This window comes from Desmodus rotundus, chromosome 8, assembly GCF_022682495.2.
Source record: "Desmodus rotundus isolate HL8 chromosome 8, HLdesRot8A.1, whole genome shotgun sequence".
Lineage (NCBI taxonomy): Eukaryota > Metazoa > Chordata > Mammalia > Chiroptera > Phyllostomidae > Desmodus > Desmodus rotundus.
The window spans coordinates 120,912,325-120,935,395 of record NC_071394.1 but is presented as its reverse complement, the minus strand read 5'-3'; the positions used below and the strand labels follow the sequence as shown (position 1 = coordinate 120,935,395).

The 23,071-nt window shown below is 46.5% G+C and overlaps 1 protein-coding gene across 4 annotated transcripts in view; it reads right to left on the bottom strand.

The window, feature by feature from the left end:
- Positions 1-17,342: 17,342 nt before the first annotated feature.
- CNOT10 (CCR4-NOT transcription complex subunit 10) overlaps positions 17,343-23,071 on the bottom strand; it is a 56,120-nt gene continuing 50,391 nt past the window's right edge. For all 4 annotated transcript variants that reach the window (XM_024565779.3, XM_045199818.2, XM_045199817.3 and 1 more), the window contains 5 exons: positions 22,881-23,011; positions 22,284-22,319; positions 21,957-22,084; positions 18,514-18,589; positions 17,343-17,597 (listed from right to left, as the gene is read on the bottom strand). In XM_024565779.3, coding sequence (XP_024421547.2) covers positions 17,446-17,597; positions 18,514-18,589; positions 21,957-22,084; positions 22,284-22,319; positions 22,881-23,011 — 523 coding nt within the window. In that variant the 3' untranslated portion in view covers positions 17,343-17,445. The remainder of the gene's footprint in view (positions 17,598-18,513; positions 18,590-21,956; positions 22,085-22,283; positions 22,320-22,880; positions 23,012-23,071) is intronic.

Sequence of the window (23,071 nt, the reverse complement as noted above, 5' to 3'; positions counted from 1 at the left end):
AAAGATTAAAAGAATAAATAAACAAACTACATTAGTATCCCAAGCTCTTCCTCTGAATTCGCTTCACCAGAATTCAGGGAGTTTTCCAGGAAAAGATCAACCTGGAAAGAAAGCCTTTAAATCAACCCAGTGGGACAAATGTGCTGAAAGTCCCAGGCTGCAGATACCTCCCCAAAGAGACAAAGCCATCGTCATGGGGCCCAAGTGTTGTCCTGAGCCTGGCAGTCCCTCTAGGAAGTCCCCAGCGGTCAGCTGCCCGCAGGAGCCTCTCCGCAGCACCTGGGGTCCATCCAAGCTCAGTGAACATTGACCAATATAGGTATAAGTGCAAAAATTATTAACATATAAAAGCAAATCATGTCAGTTACAGCTCAATAAAACTGGAAAATAAAACAGCTCCTTATTTGCCAATGGAAAGAAGTCAACAGCTTCTACCTCAGAGAGGAGTGTCTCACTCTACCATCCACTGCCTTTATGAGTTTTGTAGTTGCTCCCATAGTTTGAGACCCGAGTGTAAACATGGGCACACGTTACACAGGGCTCTACACACACCTATAGAACTTTCCACCACACTGGCCTTGCCTCAGAGGTGGTGTAGGTATTTGGGGAGTTGGTTTCTTTTCCTTTCTTTGATTGTTTTTACTTCCTTCCCCCCTTAAAAACAAAAAAAAACGAAAACAGATGGGGGAAGAGAACTGCCAGGTGGAAGATGGCCCCACAAGGTCAGAAAAAGGATGGGCTGGACCTGCTGTCTCCCTCTTGGTTGGCCCCACCCACCAGCATCCTACAAGGTTTATTAAAAAACAAAACAAGATGGTGAGCGGAGGAGGTTGGGGACAGATCTGAACAGTCCTCCTGATCCTGCGACCCTAAATTTCTTGCAAGCGGATAGCAGGGATGAGAAGTCAGCTGAAGAGACTTCATGGAGGAGCAGGAAGGCTGTAACTCCAGAAAGAGGAATCAAACGTGGCAGCAGTTGGTGGGTTAGTTTCCTGGGGACGATCGCTCAGAATAAGCTGAAAAGAAGAAAAGAGAGAGTAGAGGGGTTGGGGGAAGAAAGGTTTTGATTTCTCTTCACGAAATAGCTTTCCTTTACTTGAACTGATAGATCACTGCCAGGAAAGGGAGCTGGGGGATATAAATTGTTAAATTAGCACATTCCTAATTTCCATTGATTTAATTTACCATAAGAAGAGTAGGAAAGAGGGAACTCTTTAAACCAACTAATTTAGTCTAATTGTACAGAAATACAGCTATGATTTTTTAAAATTTGGTATAATGATAAAGAACAAAATAGGATTCCACTCTAAGTAGGCTTATCCACGAGAGGAACAAAAGCCATTTATCCAGATGAAAGGCCAAAGACAGTCCCCTGCTATAAACTAGTATTAAAGTTTTCATTGCGTCCTAGCTAATAAACACCCCTTCTCGGCAAGGGAGGAGCACGCAGCCTCCCCGTTTTCCCTCTGCAGGTTACCATTAGAAGGGGAGTCCAGATTGCCTTCTTTCTTTCTAAATTTACCCGTAACTCTATTTTGTTTCCAAAGATGACACTAGACACTGCTGCTCTCCGAACTGGGGTTGGAGATGCGACCACATTTTCATCAGAGTGACTTTCCACCTGCTTTTTTTCAGCTGATCTTTTTAATTGAACACCTGATGCACCCACTTGTCTTGACGTCAAAGTTGCACCTTCACCATCGTCCTCAAAGTGTATTCACATAGCATTTTCAAACATAACTCACCAGAGTATTTTTTAAAAACATTAAACAAATACTCCATCACGATGACTATTTTGAACTATGGGGGAGGGTGGGTACCAGCCTAATAGACCACCTTTGGCTGAGGCATTGCTTGCATCCTGCCAGTGGAGGGGGAATGGAGTTACACACTCTAGACCAACTTTTGACTACCTTGACTCTGGCCTTGGCATCCTTAACAGAAGTGTGTCAGGTGCTTTCTATATTCCATAATTCAGAATAGCAACAAGTCAGATGAGAGTGTAAGCTCTAGTCATTTAGATCTTCAGGAATGATAGTAAGGAAACTTGATTAGCACATATGAAAGCTCAAAGTCAATATCCAGCTTTAGTAGTTAAAAGTAGTTCAGAGCTCAGCTAGGCTTACATCCCAGCTTCTTCACTCTTAACTGTGACCTTGGGCAAGTTACTCCTCTGTGCCTCAATTTTCTCATGCATATAACGGGACTGGTACAAGTACCTAGCCCATCAGGGTTAAGTGAGCTACTAACTGTACAGTCGTAGTATAGTACCAATCACATATCAAGCACACATTTAAATAGTTCTGTTTTTATTGTCTTCATTCAGCAGACTGTTCTGCAAAATGCCTGTCTGCACATTTAAGTTTGCCGTTACCTACTCACTACCCTTCACCAGACCTTAGAATCTCACACATTCACTTACGTACCCCTCCCCCTCCATAATAGTAGTAATCTTGCCTCCAGTCACTCTCAGCTCAAGACCCCAAGGCAGCTGCCTATGGCCCACGTGTTACCTTTTAGCTGAGCTCTCAGCCTCAATTTTCTAAAGTGGAAACGTGTCTTTCATAAGAAGGGGGCAAAAAAAAAAACCCTATAAAAGTTGTTCTTAAAATAAAAATAGCAGAAAATGGAAAGATGTATAAATCAGTACATACTGTTAAGACTTCTTATTCCAAATGCTCTCTGATTTTGTAGCAGAAAGACTCTATGCCATTCCAGTTATCCCTGTTTCAGCTTGACCTTGACCATCACTCATTCCACCTGCGCCAGACTTAAAGGGCTTCCTCTTACCTAAAAAAGTTAACTCAAACAGTTTAACCTGATGGCCAAGGACCTCTCTGCTCTGTCCCCAATCCCCTGTCCCACACAGCCCTGCCCACCATCCATATATTCCCAAACTCAACTGCGTATGACCCAGTATGTTTTCTGCCTGACCCTGGCTGTGCCAATTCAGCCTCTTCCCCCTCCCAGGCCTTTCTCTGAGAAGTGGGGTCTATTGCCCCTACCCTAGCATCTGGTCTGGTGAGGGTTTACTCTGACCAATAGAATATGGCAGAAGAGATGCTATGCTAGCTCTGGACTCTTGCAGACTGAACCACCAAGTAAGCAGTCTGACATCCCTTCTGGGGAGATCACATGGAGAGTCGCTGAGCCTACATGGAGAGGGAAAGGCACCGTTGAGCTCAGCCTTCCAAGCCATCCATGCCAAGGTGCCAGGCATGCTGAGGGAAGCCATCTTGGAACCTCCAGACCATCTAGCCTGAGTGCCAGGTTGGTGCCATGGGGCATCCCAGCTGAGCCAGCCCAAATTTCTGATCCACAAAACTGTGAAACATAATAAAATGGTGGTTGTTTTATGCCCCTACATTTTGGGGTCTTTTGTTACACAGCAATAAATAATTCAGACACTTGCACTCCAGCTCACTCTCTACGCTCTGCCAGACTAATGGCCCTAAGGTCTGATTGACACTCGATGAATAAACTACACACATTTAAAGTGTACGATTTAATACTGTACAGAATAATATTGACTGTAAAATGGGGCTGAAAAGGAGAAATCAAAACTTATCCCCAAACCAAAGAAAGTATACGATTTGGTCAGTTTAGATAGATGGATAGCCCCATGAAACCATGACCACAACCAAGAGAATGGATGTGTCCATCACCCCTAAAAGTTTTCTGGAGACCCCTGATAATCCCTCCATTCAACCCGATCCCGGGCTACCACCGATCTGCTTTCTGTCACTGTAAATCAGTTTGCATCTTCTGTAAATGAAACCATATAATATGGGGGGGGTTTTGGTGCAATTTGTACTTTTTTGGGTGGGGTGGAGATCTGGCTTCTTTCATTCAGCATAATTACTGTGAGATTCATCCACATGGTGTGCATCGGTAACTCATTTCTTTTTATTGCTGAGTAGGATTCCATTGTGTGTGGATGCATCACAACTTGTTGGCTCATGCACGTGTTGGTCGTTTGAGTTGTTTTCCAGTTTGGGCTATTTCAAGTGAGGGTGCCGGGAGCATTCATGTGCAAGTCTTTGTATGGACAAGCATATCTTTTTCTCTTGGAAAAATACCTGTGAGTGGGAGAGCTGGATCATGTGGTGGGTGTATGTCTCCTTTTCAAGGATCTAATCTACAAAATAGTTGTTAATAGTGATCGCACCATTTTACATTCCCACCAGCAGTGTAGGGGAGTTCAGTTCAATTCAGGTCCTCACCAAAAATTTGTACCGTCATCTTTGTGTTCTGTTTCACTGTGGCCATTCTAAGATACGAGATATGGTAATATCCCACTGTTTTAAGTTTCATGTCCCTAATGTCTAATGATGTTGAGTATATTTTCATGTGTTTATTTGCAAAGCATAGGTCTTCTTTTGTGAAGTGTCTGTTCAGACCGTTTGCTTTTTAAAAAAACAATTAAATCCTCATCAGAGGTTATATATTTATTGCTTTTAGAAAGAGAGGAAGGGAGAGAGAGAGAAACATTGATCGGTTGCCTCCCGTACACATTCCAACAGGTGATGGAATCTGCAGGCTAGGTGTGTGCCCTGACCAGGGAATGAACCTGCAACCTTCTGTTGTACGGACCACGCTCCAACCAACTGAGCCACCTAGCCAGGGCAAAGCTTTTGTTTTTTTTAATTGGGTTGTTTTTTTCCTATAATTGAATGTTTCCTTATTATTTGAGACTTCTTTATATATTTTGGATAAAATCCTTTATCAGGTACATGCTTTGCAACGATTTCTCTCCTCATCGCTAGCTTGTGTTTTCATTATCTTTCTTTAGAATAATTTTAAATTTTGATGAAGTTCAGTTTATCAATTTTCTCTTTTTTAAGTATATTTTATTGATTATGCTTTTACAGGTGTCCCATTTTTTCTCCCCTTTATCCTTCTCCACCCTGTATCCCTAACCTCCAGCATTTCCCCCCTTAGTTGATGTTTATGGGTCGTACCTATAAGTTCTTTGGCTTCTCCATTTCCCATACTATTCTTAACTCCCCCTGTCTATTTTCTACCTACCATATATGCTTCTTATTCCCTGTCTCGTTTTCCCTCATTTGGTCAGGGCACATGCCCGGGCTACGGGCCAGGTCCCTGGTTGGGGGCGTGTGAGAGGGGAACCAATGTTTCTCTCCCTCTTTTTCTCTCTCCCTCCCCTTCTCTCTAAAAATAAGAATAAATAAATAAGATCTTTTAAAAAACGATACTGCATTTTATGGTCTCTAAGACCTCATTTACAGTAAGATCCACTATGTATGGCATTTCTAAAACAGAGCCCCGACTTCTCTGACACCCTTCTCGCGAAGAGGTCAGGGGTCTGTGTGTCTTCCCCTAGAATGTGGGCGGGTTTGTGACTGCTTCAAGCAACAGGGCGCAGTGGAAGTGGTGCTGATGACTTCAGAGGCTAAGTCCTAGAAGACCATATGGAGAGGCTCTGGAGAGCCCATGTGAAGAAGTCCTGAGATTACGTACAGATTAGATAGATAAACTACATAGATAGACAGATAGATAGATAGATAGACAGACAGACAGCCCCAGCTATTCATATCATCCCAACCAAGGAGCCAGACACCTGAGTGAAATTGTCTCCAAACGATTCTAGTTTCCACCCCTTACAGCCACCCCAGCCACTCAGGCCTTCCCAGCTGAGACTGCAGGTGCTGTGAAGCTCATGCAGCCGCCCCACTGCGCCGTGTCTGAATCTCAGACTCCCTTACTCTGGGAGCCTAGTAAAATGGTGTTTGTTTTATGCAGCTACATTTCAGATGGTTTGTTAAGCAGCAATGAATAACTGGAGCATATACCATTATTACCCATCATTAAGAAACAAACAAGCAAAAATAATTCCAATTTACTATTGTGCACCATCTATCCCAATCTCAGTAACATCATATGGAAAAAATGTGCCTCTTGAAATGGATGAAATACACTATGTTTTGGGGGGGGGTAATTTATTTAAACGGAACTAGTTTACCCATTTCTCCCCACCCACCTTGCCTCTTGCAACTACCAATCTGATCTCTGTATCTGTGAGCTTGTTTGTTTTTTGTTTGTGGGGTTTTTTTTTGTTCTTAGATTCCACATATTTGTCTTTCTCTGCCTTATTTCACTGAACACAAAGCCCTTAAGTTCTGTCTATGTTGTTGCAAATGGCAAGATTTCATTATTTTTAAGGCCAAATAATAATATTTCATTGTATACATAAATACTACGTCTTCTTCATCCACTCACCCATCGATGGACGCGTAGGTTGTTCCCACGTCCTGGCTGTTGTAAGTAATGCTGCAGTGGACATGGGGGCGCAGGTACCTCTTTGCATAAGTGTTTTTAGTTTCTTCAGAAAAATACCCAGAAGTGGGATTGCTGGATCGCGTGATAGTTCTCTATTTCACTTTCTGAACAACTGCCATGAGGGTTCCTGTAGTGGTCACACCTGTTTACCATCCCACAAGTAGTGTGCAAGTGTTCCCTTTTCTCCACTTTCTCGCGGACACACTTCTTGTCTCTCTGATGACAGCCATTCTAACAGGTGTGAGGTGATAAGCTCCTTGTTGTTCTGATTTGCATTTCCCTGATGGTTAGTGATGCTGAGCATCTTTGCACGTATTGTTGGCCATTCACATGTCTGTGTTCTTTGGAAAAATGTTTATTCGGACCTTTTACCCATTTTTTAAATAGGATTATTTGTCTTTTTGCTCTTGAGTTGTATGAACTCTTTATATATTTTGCATATTGGCCCCTTATTAGATAGATGATTTGCAAATATTTTGTCCCATTCAGTACGTTGCCCTTTCATTTTCCTGATGGTCTCCCTCTCTGTACAGAAGCTTTTTAGTTTGATGCAGTCTCCTTTGTTTGTTTTTGCTTTTCTTAATTTTGCTTTTGGTGTCAGATTCAAAAAATCATCTCTGAGACCTATGTCGTGGAATTTACCACCTATATTGTATTCTAGGAGTGTTATGGTTTTAACGCTTATGTCTAAGTCTAATCCATTTTGAGCTAACTTTGTTTTATAGCATGAGTTGGTGGCCCAGTTTCATTATTTTGCATGTGGCCGTCCCATTTTCTGAGCACCCTTTATTGAAAGAGTATACTATCTTTCCCCAATGGATATTCTTGGCTCCTTGGTCACATATGACTTTATTGACCGTACATGTGTGTGGATTTATTTCAGGGCTCATTATTCTGTTCCATTGATCTGTAAGTCTGTTTTTAATGCCAATACTATACTGTTTTAATTACTGTAGCTTGGTAATAGAGTTTCAAATCATGGCGTGTGATGCCTCCAGCTTTGTTCTTCCTAAAGATTGCTTTGGCTATGGTATATTTTGAAAGAAGAAGGTCAAGAGGTGAGAGTGGGGGTGACTCCATAGTTTTGGCCTGAACAGTTGGTTAAATGGTGGTACCATTTCCTGGGCTGCAGAATGCGGGGGTGGGGGTGTGGAATGAATTTATGCTGATACTGGTATTAGAGGACTGTGCACTTGGTGTATAGGACAGAAAGCAATTTCTGGACGAGTCCTAACGGGGCTGCCCCTGGGCCTGTCTCTGGGCCTGTGTGTCCTCAGAGCTGTTCCTTGCCCTCCCCCGCTCTGTCCCAGATCACAGAGGGGCTGAATTCTGCAGTGTTGTCTGGGCTCCTGAGTCAGCTGACTTCTGGCTGGGTTTGTCGAACAGGAGTCTGGCAGTAGATGGGAGAGTGGGAAGAGGGGAAAGCCATGGTATTTCTCCCCTTCTCTTTCGAGCTTTGGTAGCAACTCCAGTCTCCAGCCATAGATGCATTTCTCATGCCTGTTGGGGCTTCAGCTTCCAGCAGGTGACCCCAACCCCTGGGTTCTGGTAACATCATCTGCTTCTTTGACCTTCCAGCCAAGGAGCGTCAGCAGTTTCCTGCTGTAACTGACCTCTGGGTTCTATCACCTGTCCAATTAAATCCCTCCATCAAATCCCCTCTGTATAAATATGTAAAGTCAGTTCTGTTTTTCTGTGCTGACCCTGACCATGGGACTATAGGTCGAGGACGTACATGAAGGCATGCAGGCTCAGGTGGGAAGCAAACACCTTGCACAACCCCACCTTGTGCAGACTCCCAGGCTCCAGGGTGTTTACCAGCCTTCACCTTGGGATTTGCTCATTGCTGACCTCTGTGCTTTTGTGCCAGACATTCTTTCCATTTGTATGTAATACTTGGTTTTCATGCATCCACAGCAATCTCCCTCCTCAAATCCCAGCTCAGAAACCCTGGCCTCCTCTAAGCCTTCCAGAGACGACTCATCTGTCCAGCCTCCGGCCTGTGGCCTTTGCTCAATGTGCACTTGCTCAAATATTGCCCAGTGGTTGCGTTCCCTCTCCCAACTCTCTGCTTTGGCAGACTGTCCCCTCTACTATTCTCACAACTCCCTTTTCCTGGAAAACTTCTCCTCAGCCTTCAAAGCCTACTTCAAGTGTCCCCTGGGGAAGTCAGTCATTTCCAGTAGGCTCCTTCCCCAGACACCCCCCCACCACACACACACACACACACACACACACACAGAGTCATGCTGCCACCATGGTCCCTGCCAAGCCACACTGCAGTAAATTTACACACGTCTGTCCTCCTTACAAAATGGCCAGCTCCTTGGAGGCAGGGGCTAAGTCCCAAGCTCTAGTCTGGACACCAGTGGCCCTCAGTGACTCTATTTTGTTTTTGTTTTGTAAGATTTTTATTTATTTATAGGGGAAGGGAGGGAGAAAGAGAGGGAGGGAAACATCAATGTGTGGTTGCCTCTTGCATGACCCCAAATGGGGACCTGGCCTGCAACCCAGGCATGTGTCCCCAGTGGGAATGGAACCGGCAGCCCTTTGGTTCACAGGCCAGCACTCCATCCTCTGAGCCACACCAGCCAGGGTTCTTTTTTGGTTTTTTTTAATCCTCATCCAAGGACATGCTTAGAGAGAAAAGAAGAGAGACATCGATGTAAGAGAGAAACATGGATCAGTTGCCCTGACCTGGGACCCAACCTGCAACCCAGACATGTGCCCTGACCAGGGATCGAACCTGCGACCTTTCAGTTTATGGGATGATGCTCCAACCAACTGAGCCACACCAGCCAGCGCATCAGTCGTCAGTGACTCTTTGTTGAATGCTGGCCGCTGGATGTATGGATGACAGTGGGTGTTCAAAGACTGCAAGCAAGTGCCCTAGGTCTGCCCAGTCAGGGTGTAAACCTCCCACAGGGCAGTTCCCAACTCTCGTGCAGCCAGTTGGCACCTGTCGTAGGGCAATATCTCAGGGCGGGGGGGGGGGGGGAGTCAGTGAGTGTTGTCATGGGACGTGAACACTTGGTTTATTTCCCTACATCCTGCCCCTTTTCTTTCTTTTACTTTTTTATCTTTTATCTCTTCTCAAGCTTATTTAGTTTTACCTATTTTTACGTTGTATTTTGAAATAATGTTAAATGTAGAGAAAATTACAATAGTACAAAGAACTCCCATATTTCCTTCACTCAGATTTCCTAAATGTCAACATTTTCCCCATTTGCATTTTTACTCCTTCTCTCCCTCTCCATATATATGTATACAGTACACATACATACCGTGTATGTTTCATGTGTGTATATACATGTTTTACATTTTTCTGAAACGTGTGTGAGGGGATAACAATGCCCCTCTATGCCCAATCACTTCCTTGTGCATTTCCTAGGAATACAAACATTATCGTTATAACCGAAGCACAATTATCTAAATCAGGAAATTTAGCATTGATACAACACTATTATCTAATCCCCAGACTATTCGCCTTTCACCAGTTGTCCCAATAAGGTCCCTGCTGGGCACATTTGTCCTTCCCAGGACCCAGTCCAGGGTGACAGGCTGCCTTCAGGGGTCACGTCCCTGCAGTTCCCTTTAATCCGGGACAGTCCCCAGCCCTGCTTGGTTTTTCAGGGCCCTGACCTTTCAGAAGCGTCCAGGCCAGTTGTTTTGTTTCCTCACGGGTTTCAAAATGTCCCTAAGATTGTATACCTCTTGCCACGTTGTTACCAAACGCTCTTCTGGTCCAGACTCAGGGGAGGGCCTCTGCAGGGCCTTGTAAAACCTTAAATAAACTACATGAACAAATTCCACTTTGACCACTATCTTGTTAAAATTCCTGAAAAAAGTGAACTCCTTGGGCTCAAAGCGCCTTAACAAAAGCCAGGCTGTACTGCCCCCAGTCGCCACTGCTCCTCAAAGGGTTTTATGTGCTGTTTAATGATTTTTCACAAATAGTTTTTCTTGCCCTTAAAGTCGGATTAATTGAATTTTAATTCAGTAGGATTGCCCTCTAAAAAAGGAGCACCGGCTCCACAGGTCGAGCAGAGTAGGGCCCTTACACCTACTTAAAGCCTTTTTCAAGCAGAGTGGGGTTTCGAAGGGTGGAAATCCAGCCATGCCGCACCCCGAACTCACCTCTATTTGGGATCATAATGAAAGAGTCCCCTTTCCTTTCTCCGTGAAGGATTGCCCAGGAAAGGAACCCACCCACTAGCTTTCTCCGGCTCAGCCTACTCACCCTCTCAAATGTGGTTTTTCTTCTTCTGATTTGGTGGGTGGGCCTAAGACCATTCCCTTGTGGCCCAAGTCTTCCTCCTATTGGCTTTCTTCCATTTGTCCTGCCCCTTTCAGAACTCCACCCCCATTATAACAAAACAAAACAAATTAAAAAAAACATGTTTTTATTTTGATTAAAAACTGTTTTGAACAGATAAACATAGTCGAAATTCCCAAAATACAATACTGTGCCAAGAGAAGTCTAGACTTTCTCTCTTAAATCCTGGGCTCAAGCAGGTTTCCAGAAACCTTGAATCCTTTTGTTGTGTGAATTTTACTGAGTGGGTGAGTGGACGAGAGGCTGAAAGCTTGTCATTTCCTCCCAGAACCCGGCCCTCTGGTTTCACGATCGGCCTAGCCGGAGCGCCAAGACTCCCCTAGCAGAGGATCCCTTGCCTACCTCAGATCACAGACCACCCTCCCTCCAGCCCCTGACTCTGCAGTGGGACACAGAGCTTCTCTCCCAGTCATTGATCTGGAGTAGGTCCCCTGTCGTCCAGTTACCTGCAGCAGCTTCCTGCTCCTCCCTGTCCCTCCGGCTTGGAGCTCTTGAGGTTGGACTGCGAGTTCCCACCTTGGGACTTCTGTCCCATATCCCTGGCCATGTGCTTTGCATGGCACATTCTCATCATGGAGTTAAACAGAATTGACCAGACAGGCAATGAGTGTCTTACACGGTGTCAGCTGAAGAAGTGTTTATTAATAACTTTCAGTCTGTTAACACCTGAATAATTATCTGATATTATTTGTTTTCACTCAAGACTCAGAGGCAGAAAAATATATAAGTCTCAGAAGAGGGCGAAAAAGGTAGCTGCCTTTCCTTCACCCACAAATAAAGTAAACTTAGATAAAATAAAACAATCGAAATAAAGTAAATAATGAGATTAAGTGAATGGCATGGAATTAAAAATAAATCAGTGAAGTACAGAAAATAAAAACGAAATTACTGAAACAAAATTAGTGAAACGAATGTGAAATGAAATAAACCAAATAAAATAACAAAATAGAATAAACGAAATTAAAACTAAATAAAAGGAAATAACTAAAGAAAGTAAAATAAACACAACTAACTAAACAAATATGAGGAAAAGAGTAAAATGAAAAGAAAGGAAATTAATGAAATAAGCACCACAATCATTGAAGGAAACAGCAGTATTTTTTGTTGGGCAGGACGCGCCCTTCCGCCTGCACCTTCAGGCCCCCGCTGTCGGCCGGGGCGCTGAGCAACGCTGGGTCCCCACCACTGCACCCCTCCGCCCGGGGTGGGCTTCCAAGCTCCTAAATGCGGAGCCCTGCTGGGGAGATGGGGGGGGCTCCGGGCTTGACAGTAGCCCGGGTCTTCCCGGGCTCGTTCACCGGGCCGGCGGGCCGTGTCGCGGTAGGTGGCGCTCTGGGTCCCCAGGCCCACGCGCAGCGGCCGCGGACCGAGCCGGCCAGGCGCTGCCGGCCGCCGGGACAGTCGCTGGGAGTCCGCGCGTCCGCACCCCCGCCGCCTCTCAACGCTCTGGGCCGCGCGTCCCCCTCCTCACCCCGCCACCGGCGGCCTCTCCGCTGCCCACTCTGAGCACGAACCACGTCCCTGCAAAGTGTCACATCAAACGCGGGGTTCTGCCCACGTTAAATGTGAAACTGGACAGCCAACGCTTTGATCTTCCTTGACGGAAGAAGTTGTTTTATATAAAATAATCGAAAGGGTTTAATAACATCTCGACATTGGTAAAAAACAATTCACCTGCCTGGGACCTCAGGGGAAAGCTATTCAGAAAGTTCCCAAATAGTACCTGTGGCTTTAGCGGGGATTCGTGGGGGCAGAGGACAGTGCAGACACGGTCTTTCCATCTGTCCCAGAAAGTCCCCCAGGGAAGCTGTGGTGGGGGAGGGGAGAGGTGGGGGAGGGGACGGGGGACAAGGGGCCGCTCACATGCAAATGCAGCTGTGACAATCCGGCCGGGCGCCTCCGAGCCTCCGGGAGGCCGAGGCTGGAACAAAGCATTAGCATTTTCTACATGTGAAAAGCCCGCATTCCTGGGCCGAGAGGCCGCGAGGGCGCCGCCCCCCCCTCGCCATTCACACTCCGGACCACACAGAGCGCTTCTCCAGCTAAGTGCTCGAAGGTTCGCTTCAGCTTTTCTTTTGACCCGGGCGATGCATACGAAATGTAGATATTTCCCTAAACGCCGGCTTTGACATTTAATGCGATCCTAAGTAGTCTGAAATGTGGACCGGATTAGGACGAGGCTTGGGGCCCACAGGGACACTTGGCCAAAGCCTCCTAAATCCTCCCAGACAATTGTTTGTCACTACACGGATCCCCTTTGCCCCAAATGAGGGGGCTAATGAACTTCGCTGCCTCCTCCCGCGGCACCCCCTCTCCTACCGCAGAACCTGGATGTGTAAATTGCCTGCTCGGTCCAGGTATGGGTCAGGTTACTTTGGGCAGGCCTGCCGAGTCCCACCAGTGACCCACCTGCGCTGGGCCACGATTTAACTGACACTCGATAAGGTTCAGAGGGTCAAGGATGCTGAGGCCCTGGGAACCTGGGGATTATGTTAATAGGCCATCCCAACCTGCCTGGGACAAGCACATCATCAAAAATTCTGTTCAGCAGATTTTTTCTGGTTCATACAGAGCAATCCACACACTATATAATAACCAGCAGCCCTGTCTTCAAAGTACTGGCAATCCAGGGAGGAGAAAAATACAACTGACAAAGAACAGAACATAGACTCTGCCTGCAGTCTTGCCCAGTTACCATGGGCCCCAGCAAATGAGCTCCCCCGCCCAGAACGTGCCCTTGGGAAGCATGCGGGGAATGAGTGAGGAGCTGGGACAGAAGAGGAATCTCCTTGCAGTCAGGGACACGGAGAGGTGGTGTGAGAGGTGCAGATGTGGACACAGTGAAACTGGAAGAAAGTTCTAAGGAGTGGGGGACACTGAAGCACAGCCCTGGCGGTCAGAAATGGTGACTCCTTTGGGGAGATGGCAGAGAGTCCAGTTCGGGTCACAAGGGGTGCAAGGGAGGAACCCAGAGGAGCTAAGCAGGAGAAGGAAGCAGGTACCATGAAAAGACCTTGAAGCTCTGAGCCCTGGGCGGGAGTCAGAGCTGCTGTAGGAAGTCGTGGGCAAGGCCCATGCGGGAGAAGGGACCGGAGGCAGGGAGACGAAGGGCCTCTTGTCCTCACAGGAGAAGGACCCAGTGAGGCAGGAGTAGGATGAGACAGGGGGTGCCGGTGAGGACTGAACCGGCCACTGGACATATCCAATGTGATTTACCTCCGAGTCCCCCACTCACTGCCGCCCCCACCCCCCACCCGCAGTGCGACCTCCGCAACCTCAGTGGGTCCGGAAATGGTCTCTGCTTTGACATCCTTCACCTGACACAGTGAAAATGAACCTGTGGAGTTCCAGGTGCATCCAGCAACTGCAGTGATGAACACTTCCTTAAACCAACCCTGTGAGGTCAGTCCTATTAACATGCTCATTTTACAAATGAAGAAACCAAGGCACAAAGCGAAACCACCTGTTCCCCTCAAACGTGTCCCAGCGAGAGAACCAAGGTTTGGAGTCGAAGAGCCCGGCTCCAGGGTCTGTGACATCATCACTTCTCTCTAGGTGGCTTCCAAGAAGGGGAATGGACGGGAGAGACTGAGAGGGTACCGCTGAGAGGGGGGCAGAAGGTGACTGGACTGAGCGGGTCCTGTGGGCAGCTAGACAGTAAGTGAGCTCACCAGTACTAAACGGTGGGCTTCACCTTCATCATCTCGTTTTAACCCTCACACTGGGCCTTGAGGAAAGGCACCCTCCCCTCCTTTTGCAAACGGGTCGAAGAGCTTCAAGAGTGATCCCAGCACTTGCTCGAAGTCACTTGGGTTGAGGAAGGGGCAGAGTCAGATAAGGGACTGTGACTGCTGGAGGTATCAGTCAGAGCATGTTGTGATGACAGAGGTGGCGGAAGTTGGGCAGGGTCCCTGAGCAGGCCGGTGGGAGGGCATCGGGAAAGGCCACCGAAGGTTGCTGGGCCTAGATACCACTCAAGGAAGTGGCTAGGGAAGAGCCTTGAGGGGGGCCCTTCTATGCGGTAGGATCCAGGGGGCAAAATGGAGGACTACCCCAGCTCTTCCGAGGGTTCACACTCGGCAGTTTGGGGGACACCTGCAGTCACAGTCTCACTGGATCTGTAAAGGGATCCCTGCAGTGAATTTTGCCCCATTTTGCAGCTGAATGGGGTGGTGGAGCTTCAACGGGGCTCTTCTCAGAACCCACATCCCCATCCTTTGAGGTTAATGGCTACAGCACCCACACCTGTGAAATTACAGAAACCCACACCCCAGAGAAGAAAAGTTGTAAATCAGGAGGCAGAAACTGGGGGCAGCTAGAAAAACACCAGGGAAGTGGCATTTAAAACCTTTTAGCAGATTTAGGATTACCTGTTAGGTGGTGGTGACAACAAATAGGAACGGGGGTGGGGGGGCTGGCTGAGTAGCTCACTTGGTTAGTGCATCACCCCGGTAACACAGATTGTGGGTTCAATCCTCAGGGCGCATGTGTGAATCAACCAACGAATGTGTAAATAAGTGGAACACATTATTATTGTTTCTCTCTCTCCTTCCCTTCCTCTAAAATCATTAAAATAATAATAATACAAATGGAGGCAGGAAAAATAGGTGGGAGAAGCCATTCTGGCTGATGGAGCCAGTAACAATGACGGAGCTGAAGAGCTTCCGGTTTACCGAGCTGGAATCTGCCAAGGGTGGGCTGTGCAAGGCAAAGCTGGGCTGCTGGAATCTTAAACTGACCCAAGGTTTCAGATCGCGTTCTCAGGCTGCGGAAACACTTCACTGGGCTGCCCCAGCAACTGCTGCAAACGCTGGCGGTGACTTCTTTCCCAGCCTCCCCTGCAGCTAAGGATGGCTACCTGACTTCATCTGTAACAGTGATATAAGCTGCGATCTGCTGAAGTGTTCTGGGAGAGCTTTGTCCTGAGTCTCCCTTCAAGGTAGGCTGCCTTTGCCCTCTTCTTGCCTTCCATGTGGGTATAAAGCTGGAGTATCTTGTGACCATGGGGACAAAACCCCAAATGCTGAGAGTGATGTGGAAAAATAGAGCCGAGTCCCTGACGGTATCACTGAGAACTAGAACCCGGGCCAGCAGGCAGCTGCCTACATATGCCCTTCTTAAGTGAGAGGAAAACATTCATCCAGTAAACCACGGATCCATTTTTTGCTACATGGAGACAAGTGTATTCTCATTTAACACAGCAACACAGGGCCTAAACGCCCCCTCATAGGGATTCCTGCCTTCCCACAAACCGACCAGCAAGCAGGGAATGTCCTGGTTTCTTGAGATTTTTCCAAAAATGTATTACCCTCCAGTATGATCACAAGCCTCTTCCCACTTCACATACCGAGATCTTGTGGGGTCCTGGCAACTTGAGGTCTGTGGGCTCACTCTCCAGAAAACGCTCCGGCTACGCCACTCTGCTACCATCCTGCAGCAGAGGAGTGGGCCCCACAGAGCTGGGGCTTGTCTGGCTTGGGAAAGCAGAAGCTGCAGACTTGGACCAGCTCAAGGGCCCTCATCTCATCTGGAAAAGGCTTCCAGAGGCCCAAGCAAGCTAAAGCCTGTATTCTGTGCCTACCTGGAAAGAATCTCTTCTGTGTATAATGGTAAAGTGACAAAAGGGCAAGAGAAGCCCTACGCATATCCATCCCATGTTTAAGTGAAGGAAGAACCGCCCCCCCTGTGTCTGAGTAATTTGTGTGCAAAGTCTGCTACACTACAAGTACTCAGGTTCTGGGATATAGCCCTATAAACTGTTTGATTTCAGCCAGAGTAATTCTGATAAAGTTCTGGATAAATCATGTGCCATGCAAACACTCCCCTCTCCAGCTATGAAACCCAGAAATCACATTTAGTTAGTGTGTTGCACTGTTATGCTTGGTTTCCAAATCTGGAAACCGAAGAGATGTAAATAGCAAGAGATACTAAATGGCTAGCTTTGATGAATCTACCAAACATGATTTCAAGGGGGAGATCACCCAACTCTTCTAAAGCAAGTCTGTATGACTCACCTCTGCCCCCAAACCTAAAGTTAGTATTTGACCCAAGGCACAAATTTTGGCCACATCAATCCTGCAACACGAACCTATCTCTTGGAAAGAAGCTTTTAAACGTTTGTTTGCATTTGCAAAGGCGTTGGAAATAAACCTTGAACAACTTGCTAACAGACTCCAGAATCCATGTTTCTGTGTGAGAGTACAGGAGGGCGACACTGGCCCAGTGCCTCGAACCTTGTCTGTCTTCATTTGTGATTTCTAAGCAAACGGATTCCTATCAGCTCAGGAATCTCGTCTTTTGGTCCATGTTACCAGCACTATGGGTTTCATTACACATTTTATGGTCCTTTTATTCATAACTAGGTATAAAGTACATTAACTTCTCCTCCCCTCCGCCTCCGGGTCAGCTTCTGGACGGGCTACTCATCAGTAGTAGCTGATGTTGTTCTCACAATTTTACAAAGTTTAACACTAAATCTCAGATGCCAAAACACTCTTAACACTTGCAAGAAAGACAAAATATATTATATGAGGCTGTTCTGATAAGACCATGATTTAATTGCCTATGACACAGACACATTACATAATTGCTTCAAAGATTAAAGAAAAACAGATGCAAATTAATTTGTGAATCCTTAATTTTAAGTGAGTTTCTGGCAAAAAATAATCAGGGGTTAGAATCATTTCAAATTGTATCTTCAGACTCGCACCCTTCACCATCTGTCTTTTATTCATTTTGCTGTGATACAACTAAAAAGGCCCATAAGTACTCCCCTGGGTCTCAGGTAATAGTTTTCCAAGAGCAAAATATCACTTTCGCTGTACAGTGAAAGCCGGCATTTGGATGGGCTGGATCGGGTGGACAGGCTGAAACACTGGCTTCTTTCTCATTTCCGAGAGTGTTTTCACTGTAGGGAGTAGCTGATTCCTTTTGATGATCTGTAAGGCCAGCTGGGTATTACCTACAAAAACACTTCCCATTAAAAAAAAGCAGCACACAACATGACCACCACACACAAAGCAAGCCATCAGAATCCTGCAAGGGAGGTGAAAGGTGTCCTAGAAGAGAAGTGATCGGCACCTTTGCTGTACCCGGGAACCACCTAACGCCTCCCTCCCAACCCCACAAATTCTGATTTAGGAGATCTCGGGTGTGACGTGGGCGGGGGATATTTTTAAAGCTCCCCAGTGACTCTAAGGTCTAGCCCAGGGAGAACCCTTGTCTAGAGGCAGAATGCGCGGAAGGGATTTGGAACCACAGGGATCTGGAGCTATAACCCTAATCGGGCCTTTAAGGAGGCCAAGGCCTGCCGGATGCTGCGTACTTAACGCCCCTTCTTCAGCTATAAAGGGGGGAGCCTTTTAAGGATTCCTTCCCATGATCCACAAGAAGGTGTGACTTTCAACTCTTACTATTCCTGTCTCTTCTAATTTCTCCCATTCCCATCCCTTTCCCACTTCGTGCTGTCTCTTGTGTAGGACCCACAGCCTTTCTCCCAGGGAGCCACATCCTGGAGGTTGTATATGCTCCAGAGGCATAACCTGGATTTAGGTTTGGGTGAATAATTCTCAGCAAAAACTGGCTTAGTGTAAAAGCCATTATCTGTACAACTCGGAGCAGCTGGCGTTCTGACTCATGATCTCAGAGTCATTTGGCTGCCGGAGAGAAAGGTTCATCAGTAGGGATTAACCGTAATTGTCCGGAAGTTATGCTATTCTGCATTTTCACAGGTAAAAGGAAATATGCTTAACTTGCAAGAAGTAGGAATTTGTAAGATACCAAAAATTCCTTAGCTCCATTTTTGTTTGGAAGAACTTGATGGGTAATATCTTCAAGGAAGGCAAATTTTCAGTTTCGAAGAGAAAAGAAGCCCTTACCATTCTGCAGTTCAAGGTAGACCGCCAGTAAGATGGCTTCAGGGGGCACCTCTTTAGGATGGATCATCGAAGCCGCCTGCACTCAGAACAAAAAGACACCCATGAAACCACCAGCTTCAGATACAAACTCCACGTTACAAAAAAAAGAGGATGTCGGCCTACAAACACCAAGTTAGCAAACTTACTCAAGCTCATTCCCACACGGCCTCCTACGGACCCCCCGAGTTCTGCTCTGGTGGCTCTCAGATGCCTTTGTCTTGACCCCTACCAATGAAACTAGACTCTAGTAATTTTTAGTTAAGTATTTCCCTTGCCTAATCCACAATGAGCTCTTCAGAGGAGAAAGCTTTTCTCTCCCCTTGGTTTTTATCCGCCTGGGCTTCTTCTACCTCCAGGCTATATTTGGCTTTGAGATGGGCGGTAGGGCCCTCTGGATCCCACACCCCACCCACCCAGCCCAGTCTGCGGTGCTTTCCGCCACAGACGCAGTGGCACTTACAGTACAACCTACAGCCCATTCGTTTTCCTAGGTCACAGGTCAGTACCTGCAAGTTTCCAATGTCAACAATGGAATTTAAGAGGCTGGTATACAGAAAAATACGTACCACTAAGCCTATCTAATGCCTTCATTCTTAAGGACTGAAACAGTACAATTTGGTCAAATGAAATTATTTGCTTAGGCAACATGCTGTCTCTTCCTAGATCTGAGAGGCACATCACCAGCCAGCAGCTCCTCTCTGACCCATTCCTGAGAAAAGGAAGCCTGGACTGCTCCAGTCAAAGGTCCTGAGATTACAGGTTTATCTCCTCAATCCGGGCCTCTCTGGGCTGCAGCCTTTCCTCACCTAATCCCTTAATCAGACCAGAAAGTATATGAATATGTATTGACCAGAGATGGGTGTGAGGGTAAGACACCCAGAAAGTAAGCAAGCCTGCGGATCACTAACAATCATCCAAACACATCTACCTAAATGCTAGGGAGAGAGGAAAGGGCCCGCACTGTGAATATGAACAGAGAGAAGGAAGAGTTTATTTCGAGGGAGAGCTTCCAGGCAATGAAGTCTGCTTACTCCTCGCCAGGCCCGTCGCTGACAGGCAGAAAATGGGGAGAAATGCCATCGCAGGCTGAGGTGCGAATGCGGGAGGCATCTGTGGGACCTGCCACGTGCCCACAGATGCACCAGAAGAAATCTCAGGCTAGTGTGGATTCTTGTCCAGAGCACATGCTCCTTGGTTCCTCATGAATGAAGCAGGGAGCTTTTTATTCCTCCCACTACATCACTGAGGTGTAACAATTCAGTTCAGAAAACGAGAGTTTACACTTCCAGGCCCAGCTTTATACAAGCAGGATCACCTTTACAGCATTTTGTGAAGATTAAAATCTCCATTTTAGCCTCCAACTGGCTATTAACACAGGTCCTTTTTTTGTTGTTGTTCTTTGCATTGACCACACAGGCTACAGCTTTTTCCATTATGAGACTTAATGGTATTTTGCTTACTGGCTGTACAGAATGGTTAGTGGTGGGCAGGCAACCTCCAAAACATCTTCTCAGGAGCCCTTCCCAACCCTTCACATCATTGTTCTGCCCTCCCAGGCAGGGTAGGCCTCCCAATTAACAGAGGTCCAGCCATTGGATTAACCTAAAAACCAAGGGACCAAAACAAGCCCCCCTTCAGACCCCGAACCAGGCCTGACCCCATCTGTCTCTCCCAGCATGGCAGCCGCCAGGGCCACCTGCTGTACAACACCCCGGGCTAGACCATACACACTGTAACTTTAGATCAAAAGCCCGGTCTGCTGCAGTCCTTGGGGTCCACGGGCGCTTTCAGAGGGGCTGTTAAACACCCTTGCCTTGCCGCTGAGAGCAGCGGAACAGTGGAGCTCCTACCCCTTCAACTCGTTTACTCGGTTCCTAGATAATACCACACGTTTCCCTGGATAGTCCATCACTTAACTGTACTGATTTTGGACGAGAAAGGCTGACCAGAAACCACTAAGATACTAAACATCATTCATGGTTATCTTCTGCATGCTAAGCTCCGTCATGGCTAGACACAACAAAGTGGCCTTCATCGGAGGAAATGTCCCAAAGCCACCGTGTCCTGAGAATAGGTGTCATTACAATTTCAGTTATTCTGACAGCACATGTGGGGAGGTGGGCTCTCCCATGTGCTGCTGGTGAATATGTCATTTGGAACAAACTTTCCATGTTAAAAATATTAAAACCTGTACACCTTCTGACCTTGCACTTCCTTTTTAAATAAGGCATCTCCACAGGGGCACGGTTGTATCATGCCCACTTATTCACTTATTCCCATGGCTGACTTGCTGAATTGATAGCCTTTGGAGGAATTACTACTTTCCGATTCTATGAAATCTCTCTGGCGCTGCCGCTGGTGGGACCTGTTGCCCTACTACAGGTAAATGTCCATGTCCATGACTGGTCTGGGGATTGGCAGGTGACCTAAAGAGGTCCAATCAGAAGCTTCCTTGAGACCTGCTGATGATGCAGCATTTCAGTGGTAGAATTCAGAGGCCTATTTTAGTTACACATTGCCAGCAGCTTTCTTTAGCGTATGTGGAGTTCCTCTGGTACTGGCTTTCTGACCCCTGCTTTCTGAAAGGTATATTTGTAACTTAACATTTTGAACAGGCATAGATTCATGTTATTCAAAAATAAAAAGTATACAAGTATCCGGTGAAAAGTCTCCCTTTTTAGTGCTCCAGCCACATGCACTTTTCTGCCACCTGTGAAAGCCACGTTAGCAGGTTCTGGCATGTCCTCTCAGAGATCTTTTACACATATATAGGATTATACAGAGACTGTTTTACACCTCACTTTCACTTAATATGTCATGGAGGCCCTGGCTGGTGTGGCTCAGTGGATTGAGCGCTGGCCTGCAAAACAAAGGGTCATTGGTTCGATTCCCAGCCAGGGCACATGCCTGGGTTGAAGGCCATGTCCCCAGTAGGGGGTGCACGAGGGCAACCACACATTGATGTTTCCCTCCCCACCTTTCTCCTTCCCTTCTCCTTTCTCTAAAAATAAAATAAATAAAATCTTTTAAAAAGAAATATGTCATGGATATCATCATTTTCATACACCAAGTTTACAGCTACACAGTGTTCAACTTTGTGGATGCACCATTACTTGAGTGATCCCTTATTTAGATGGTTTCCAATCTTTTGAAATTTGAATTATTAAAATCATCAGGAAAAAAACCTCTCCACTAAGTGCCTTTCTGCCCCTAAATCAAGACCTAGTTTCATTTTCAATACTGATCAGTTGCTTACCTTTCAAGAATATTTTTAAGCTTGGAAAATGGTATTCGAACGTTTGACAACCTCACCAGGAGCCTCAGACACAGTAACAAAACCCACACTCCACACCCTTTGCTAGCTGCTTTACAAGAGGGCCTGGCACCGCCCTCTCCAGGCTCACCTGGTGCAGACACTTGCGGGCTTTGTCATATTCGCTCCTCAGGCAGTAGGCGCTGCCAAGGTTGAAGAGCATCACGGTCCTGGCAGAGTTGACGGAACTGGGGTAGCACTGAGGGGCCCGCTTCCCGGCTGGGGAAAAAGAGCACAGACGCTGGTGAAGAGGCCAGGCCAAGGGCAAGGGAGCAACCCAGTCCACTGCCCCAGGGGCTGCTGGGCAAAAGCACAGCTCTGCTCCTCAGGCTGAGAAATGAAGGACACAGAAGGCTCCAGTCTAAACCTTGGGGATGCAGGCCAGGCTACGTAAGCATTTAGAAAACTTCCCACTTACAGGACTCCATTGCTTCATTTTCTCCCTTGTCCGATCCTACAAACACATGAAAATAAATGTGAGGAAGCTGGACAAAACAGTATATATCCTAAGAACCTGATTTTCTTTATGAAATGAAAATCTAATATCAAGGCAACTGTAACTGTGTTTACTTTTCTTGTGGAGGATGTTCTATTAAAAGACATCAGAATGCCACCACCTACCACATCATATCTGAGAAATAACCTTAAATAAAGTGAATGCCAGTCTCACTCCCTCAAAAAAACTTAGCCATGATTTAAAACTGACTTTTGAATGGAGTACTTTACCTTCCTGTAGATTGTGGAATCCTTCCGGAGAGAAAAATAGAGTATGAGAATCAAAATGAATAGTCCTAAATACTATCAGCCTTTTAAAAGCTAGAATTTAGACCGTAAGATAATCAACTCCTAGGTCTACTTAGCAAACGATTACTACAAAATCATTACAGACAAAACCGTCGAGAGCCGTCCTGAAGCTTCCTTCCCTTCACAACTGGGCCCTGGTATTCCCACACATCCCGAGATACACCAGGAGTGGGAATGGTGACCGCCTCTGATCAACTGTGTCCTCATTAACCTTGGTCCTGCTCATTTGAAGAGATCCCTAAGGAGACATCAGTGACATTCTCCGGGTTCAAGTGAGTAATGGCATCAGATATTCTGTCCAGAGAGATGAGGGCTTCTGCAGCATATAAATGACCCAAAAACCTAAAATTAAAGAAAAGAAGATTTCAAACTGAAAAGTAGGTCATCGCAAAACACCCAATG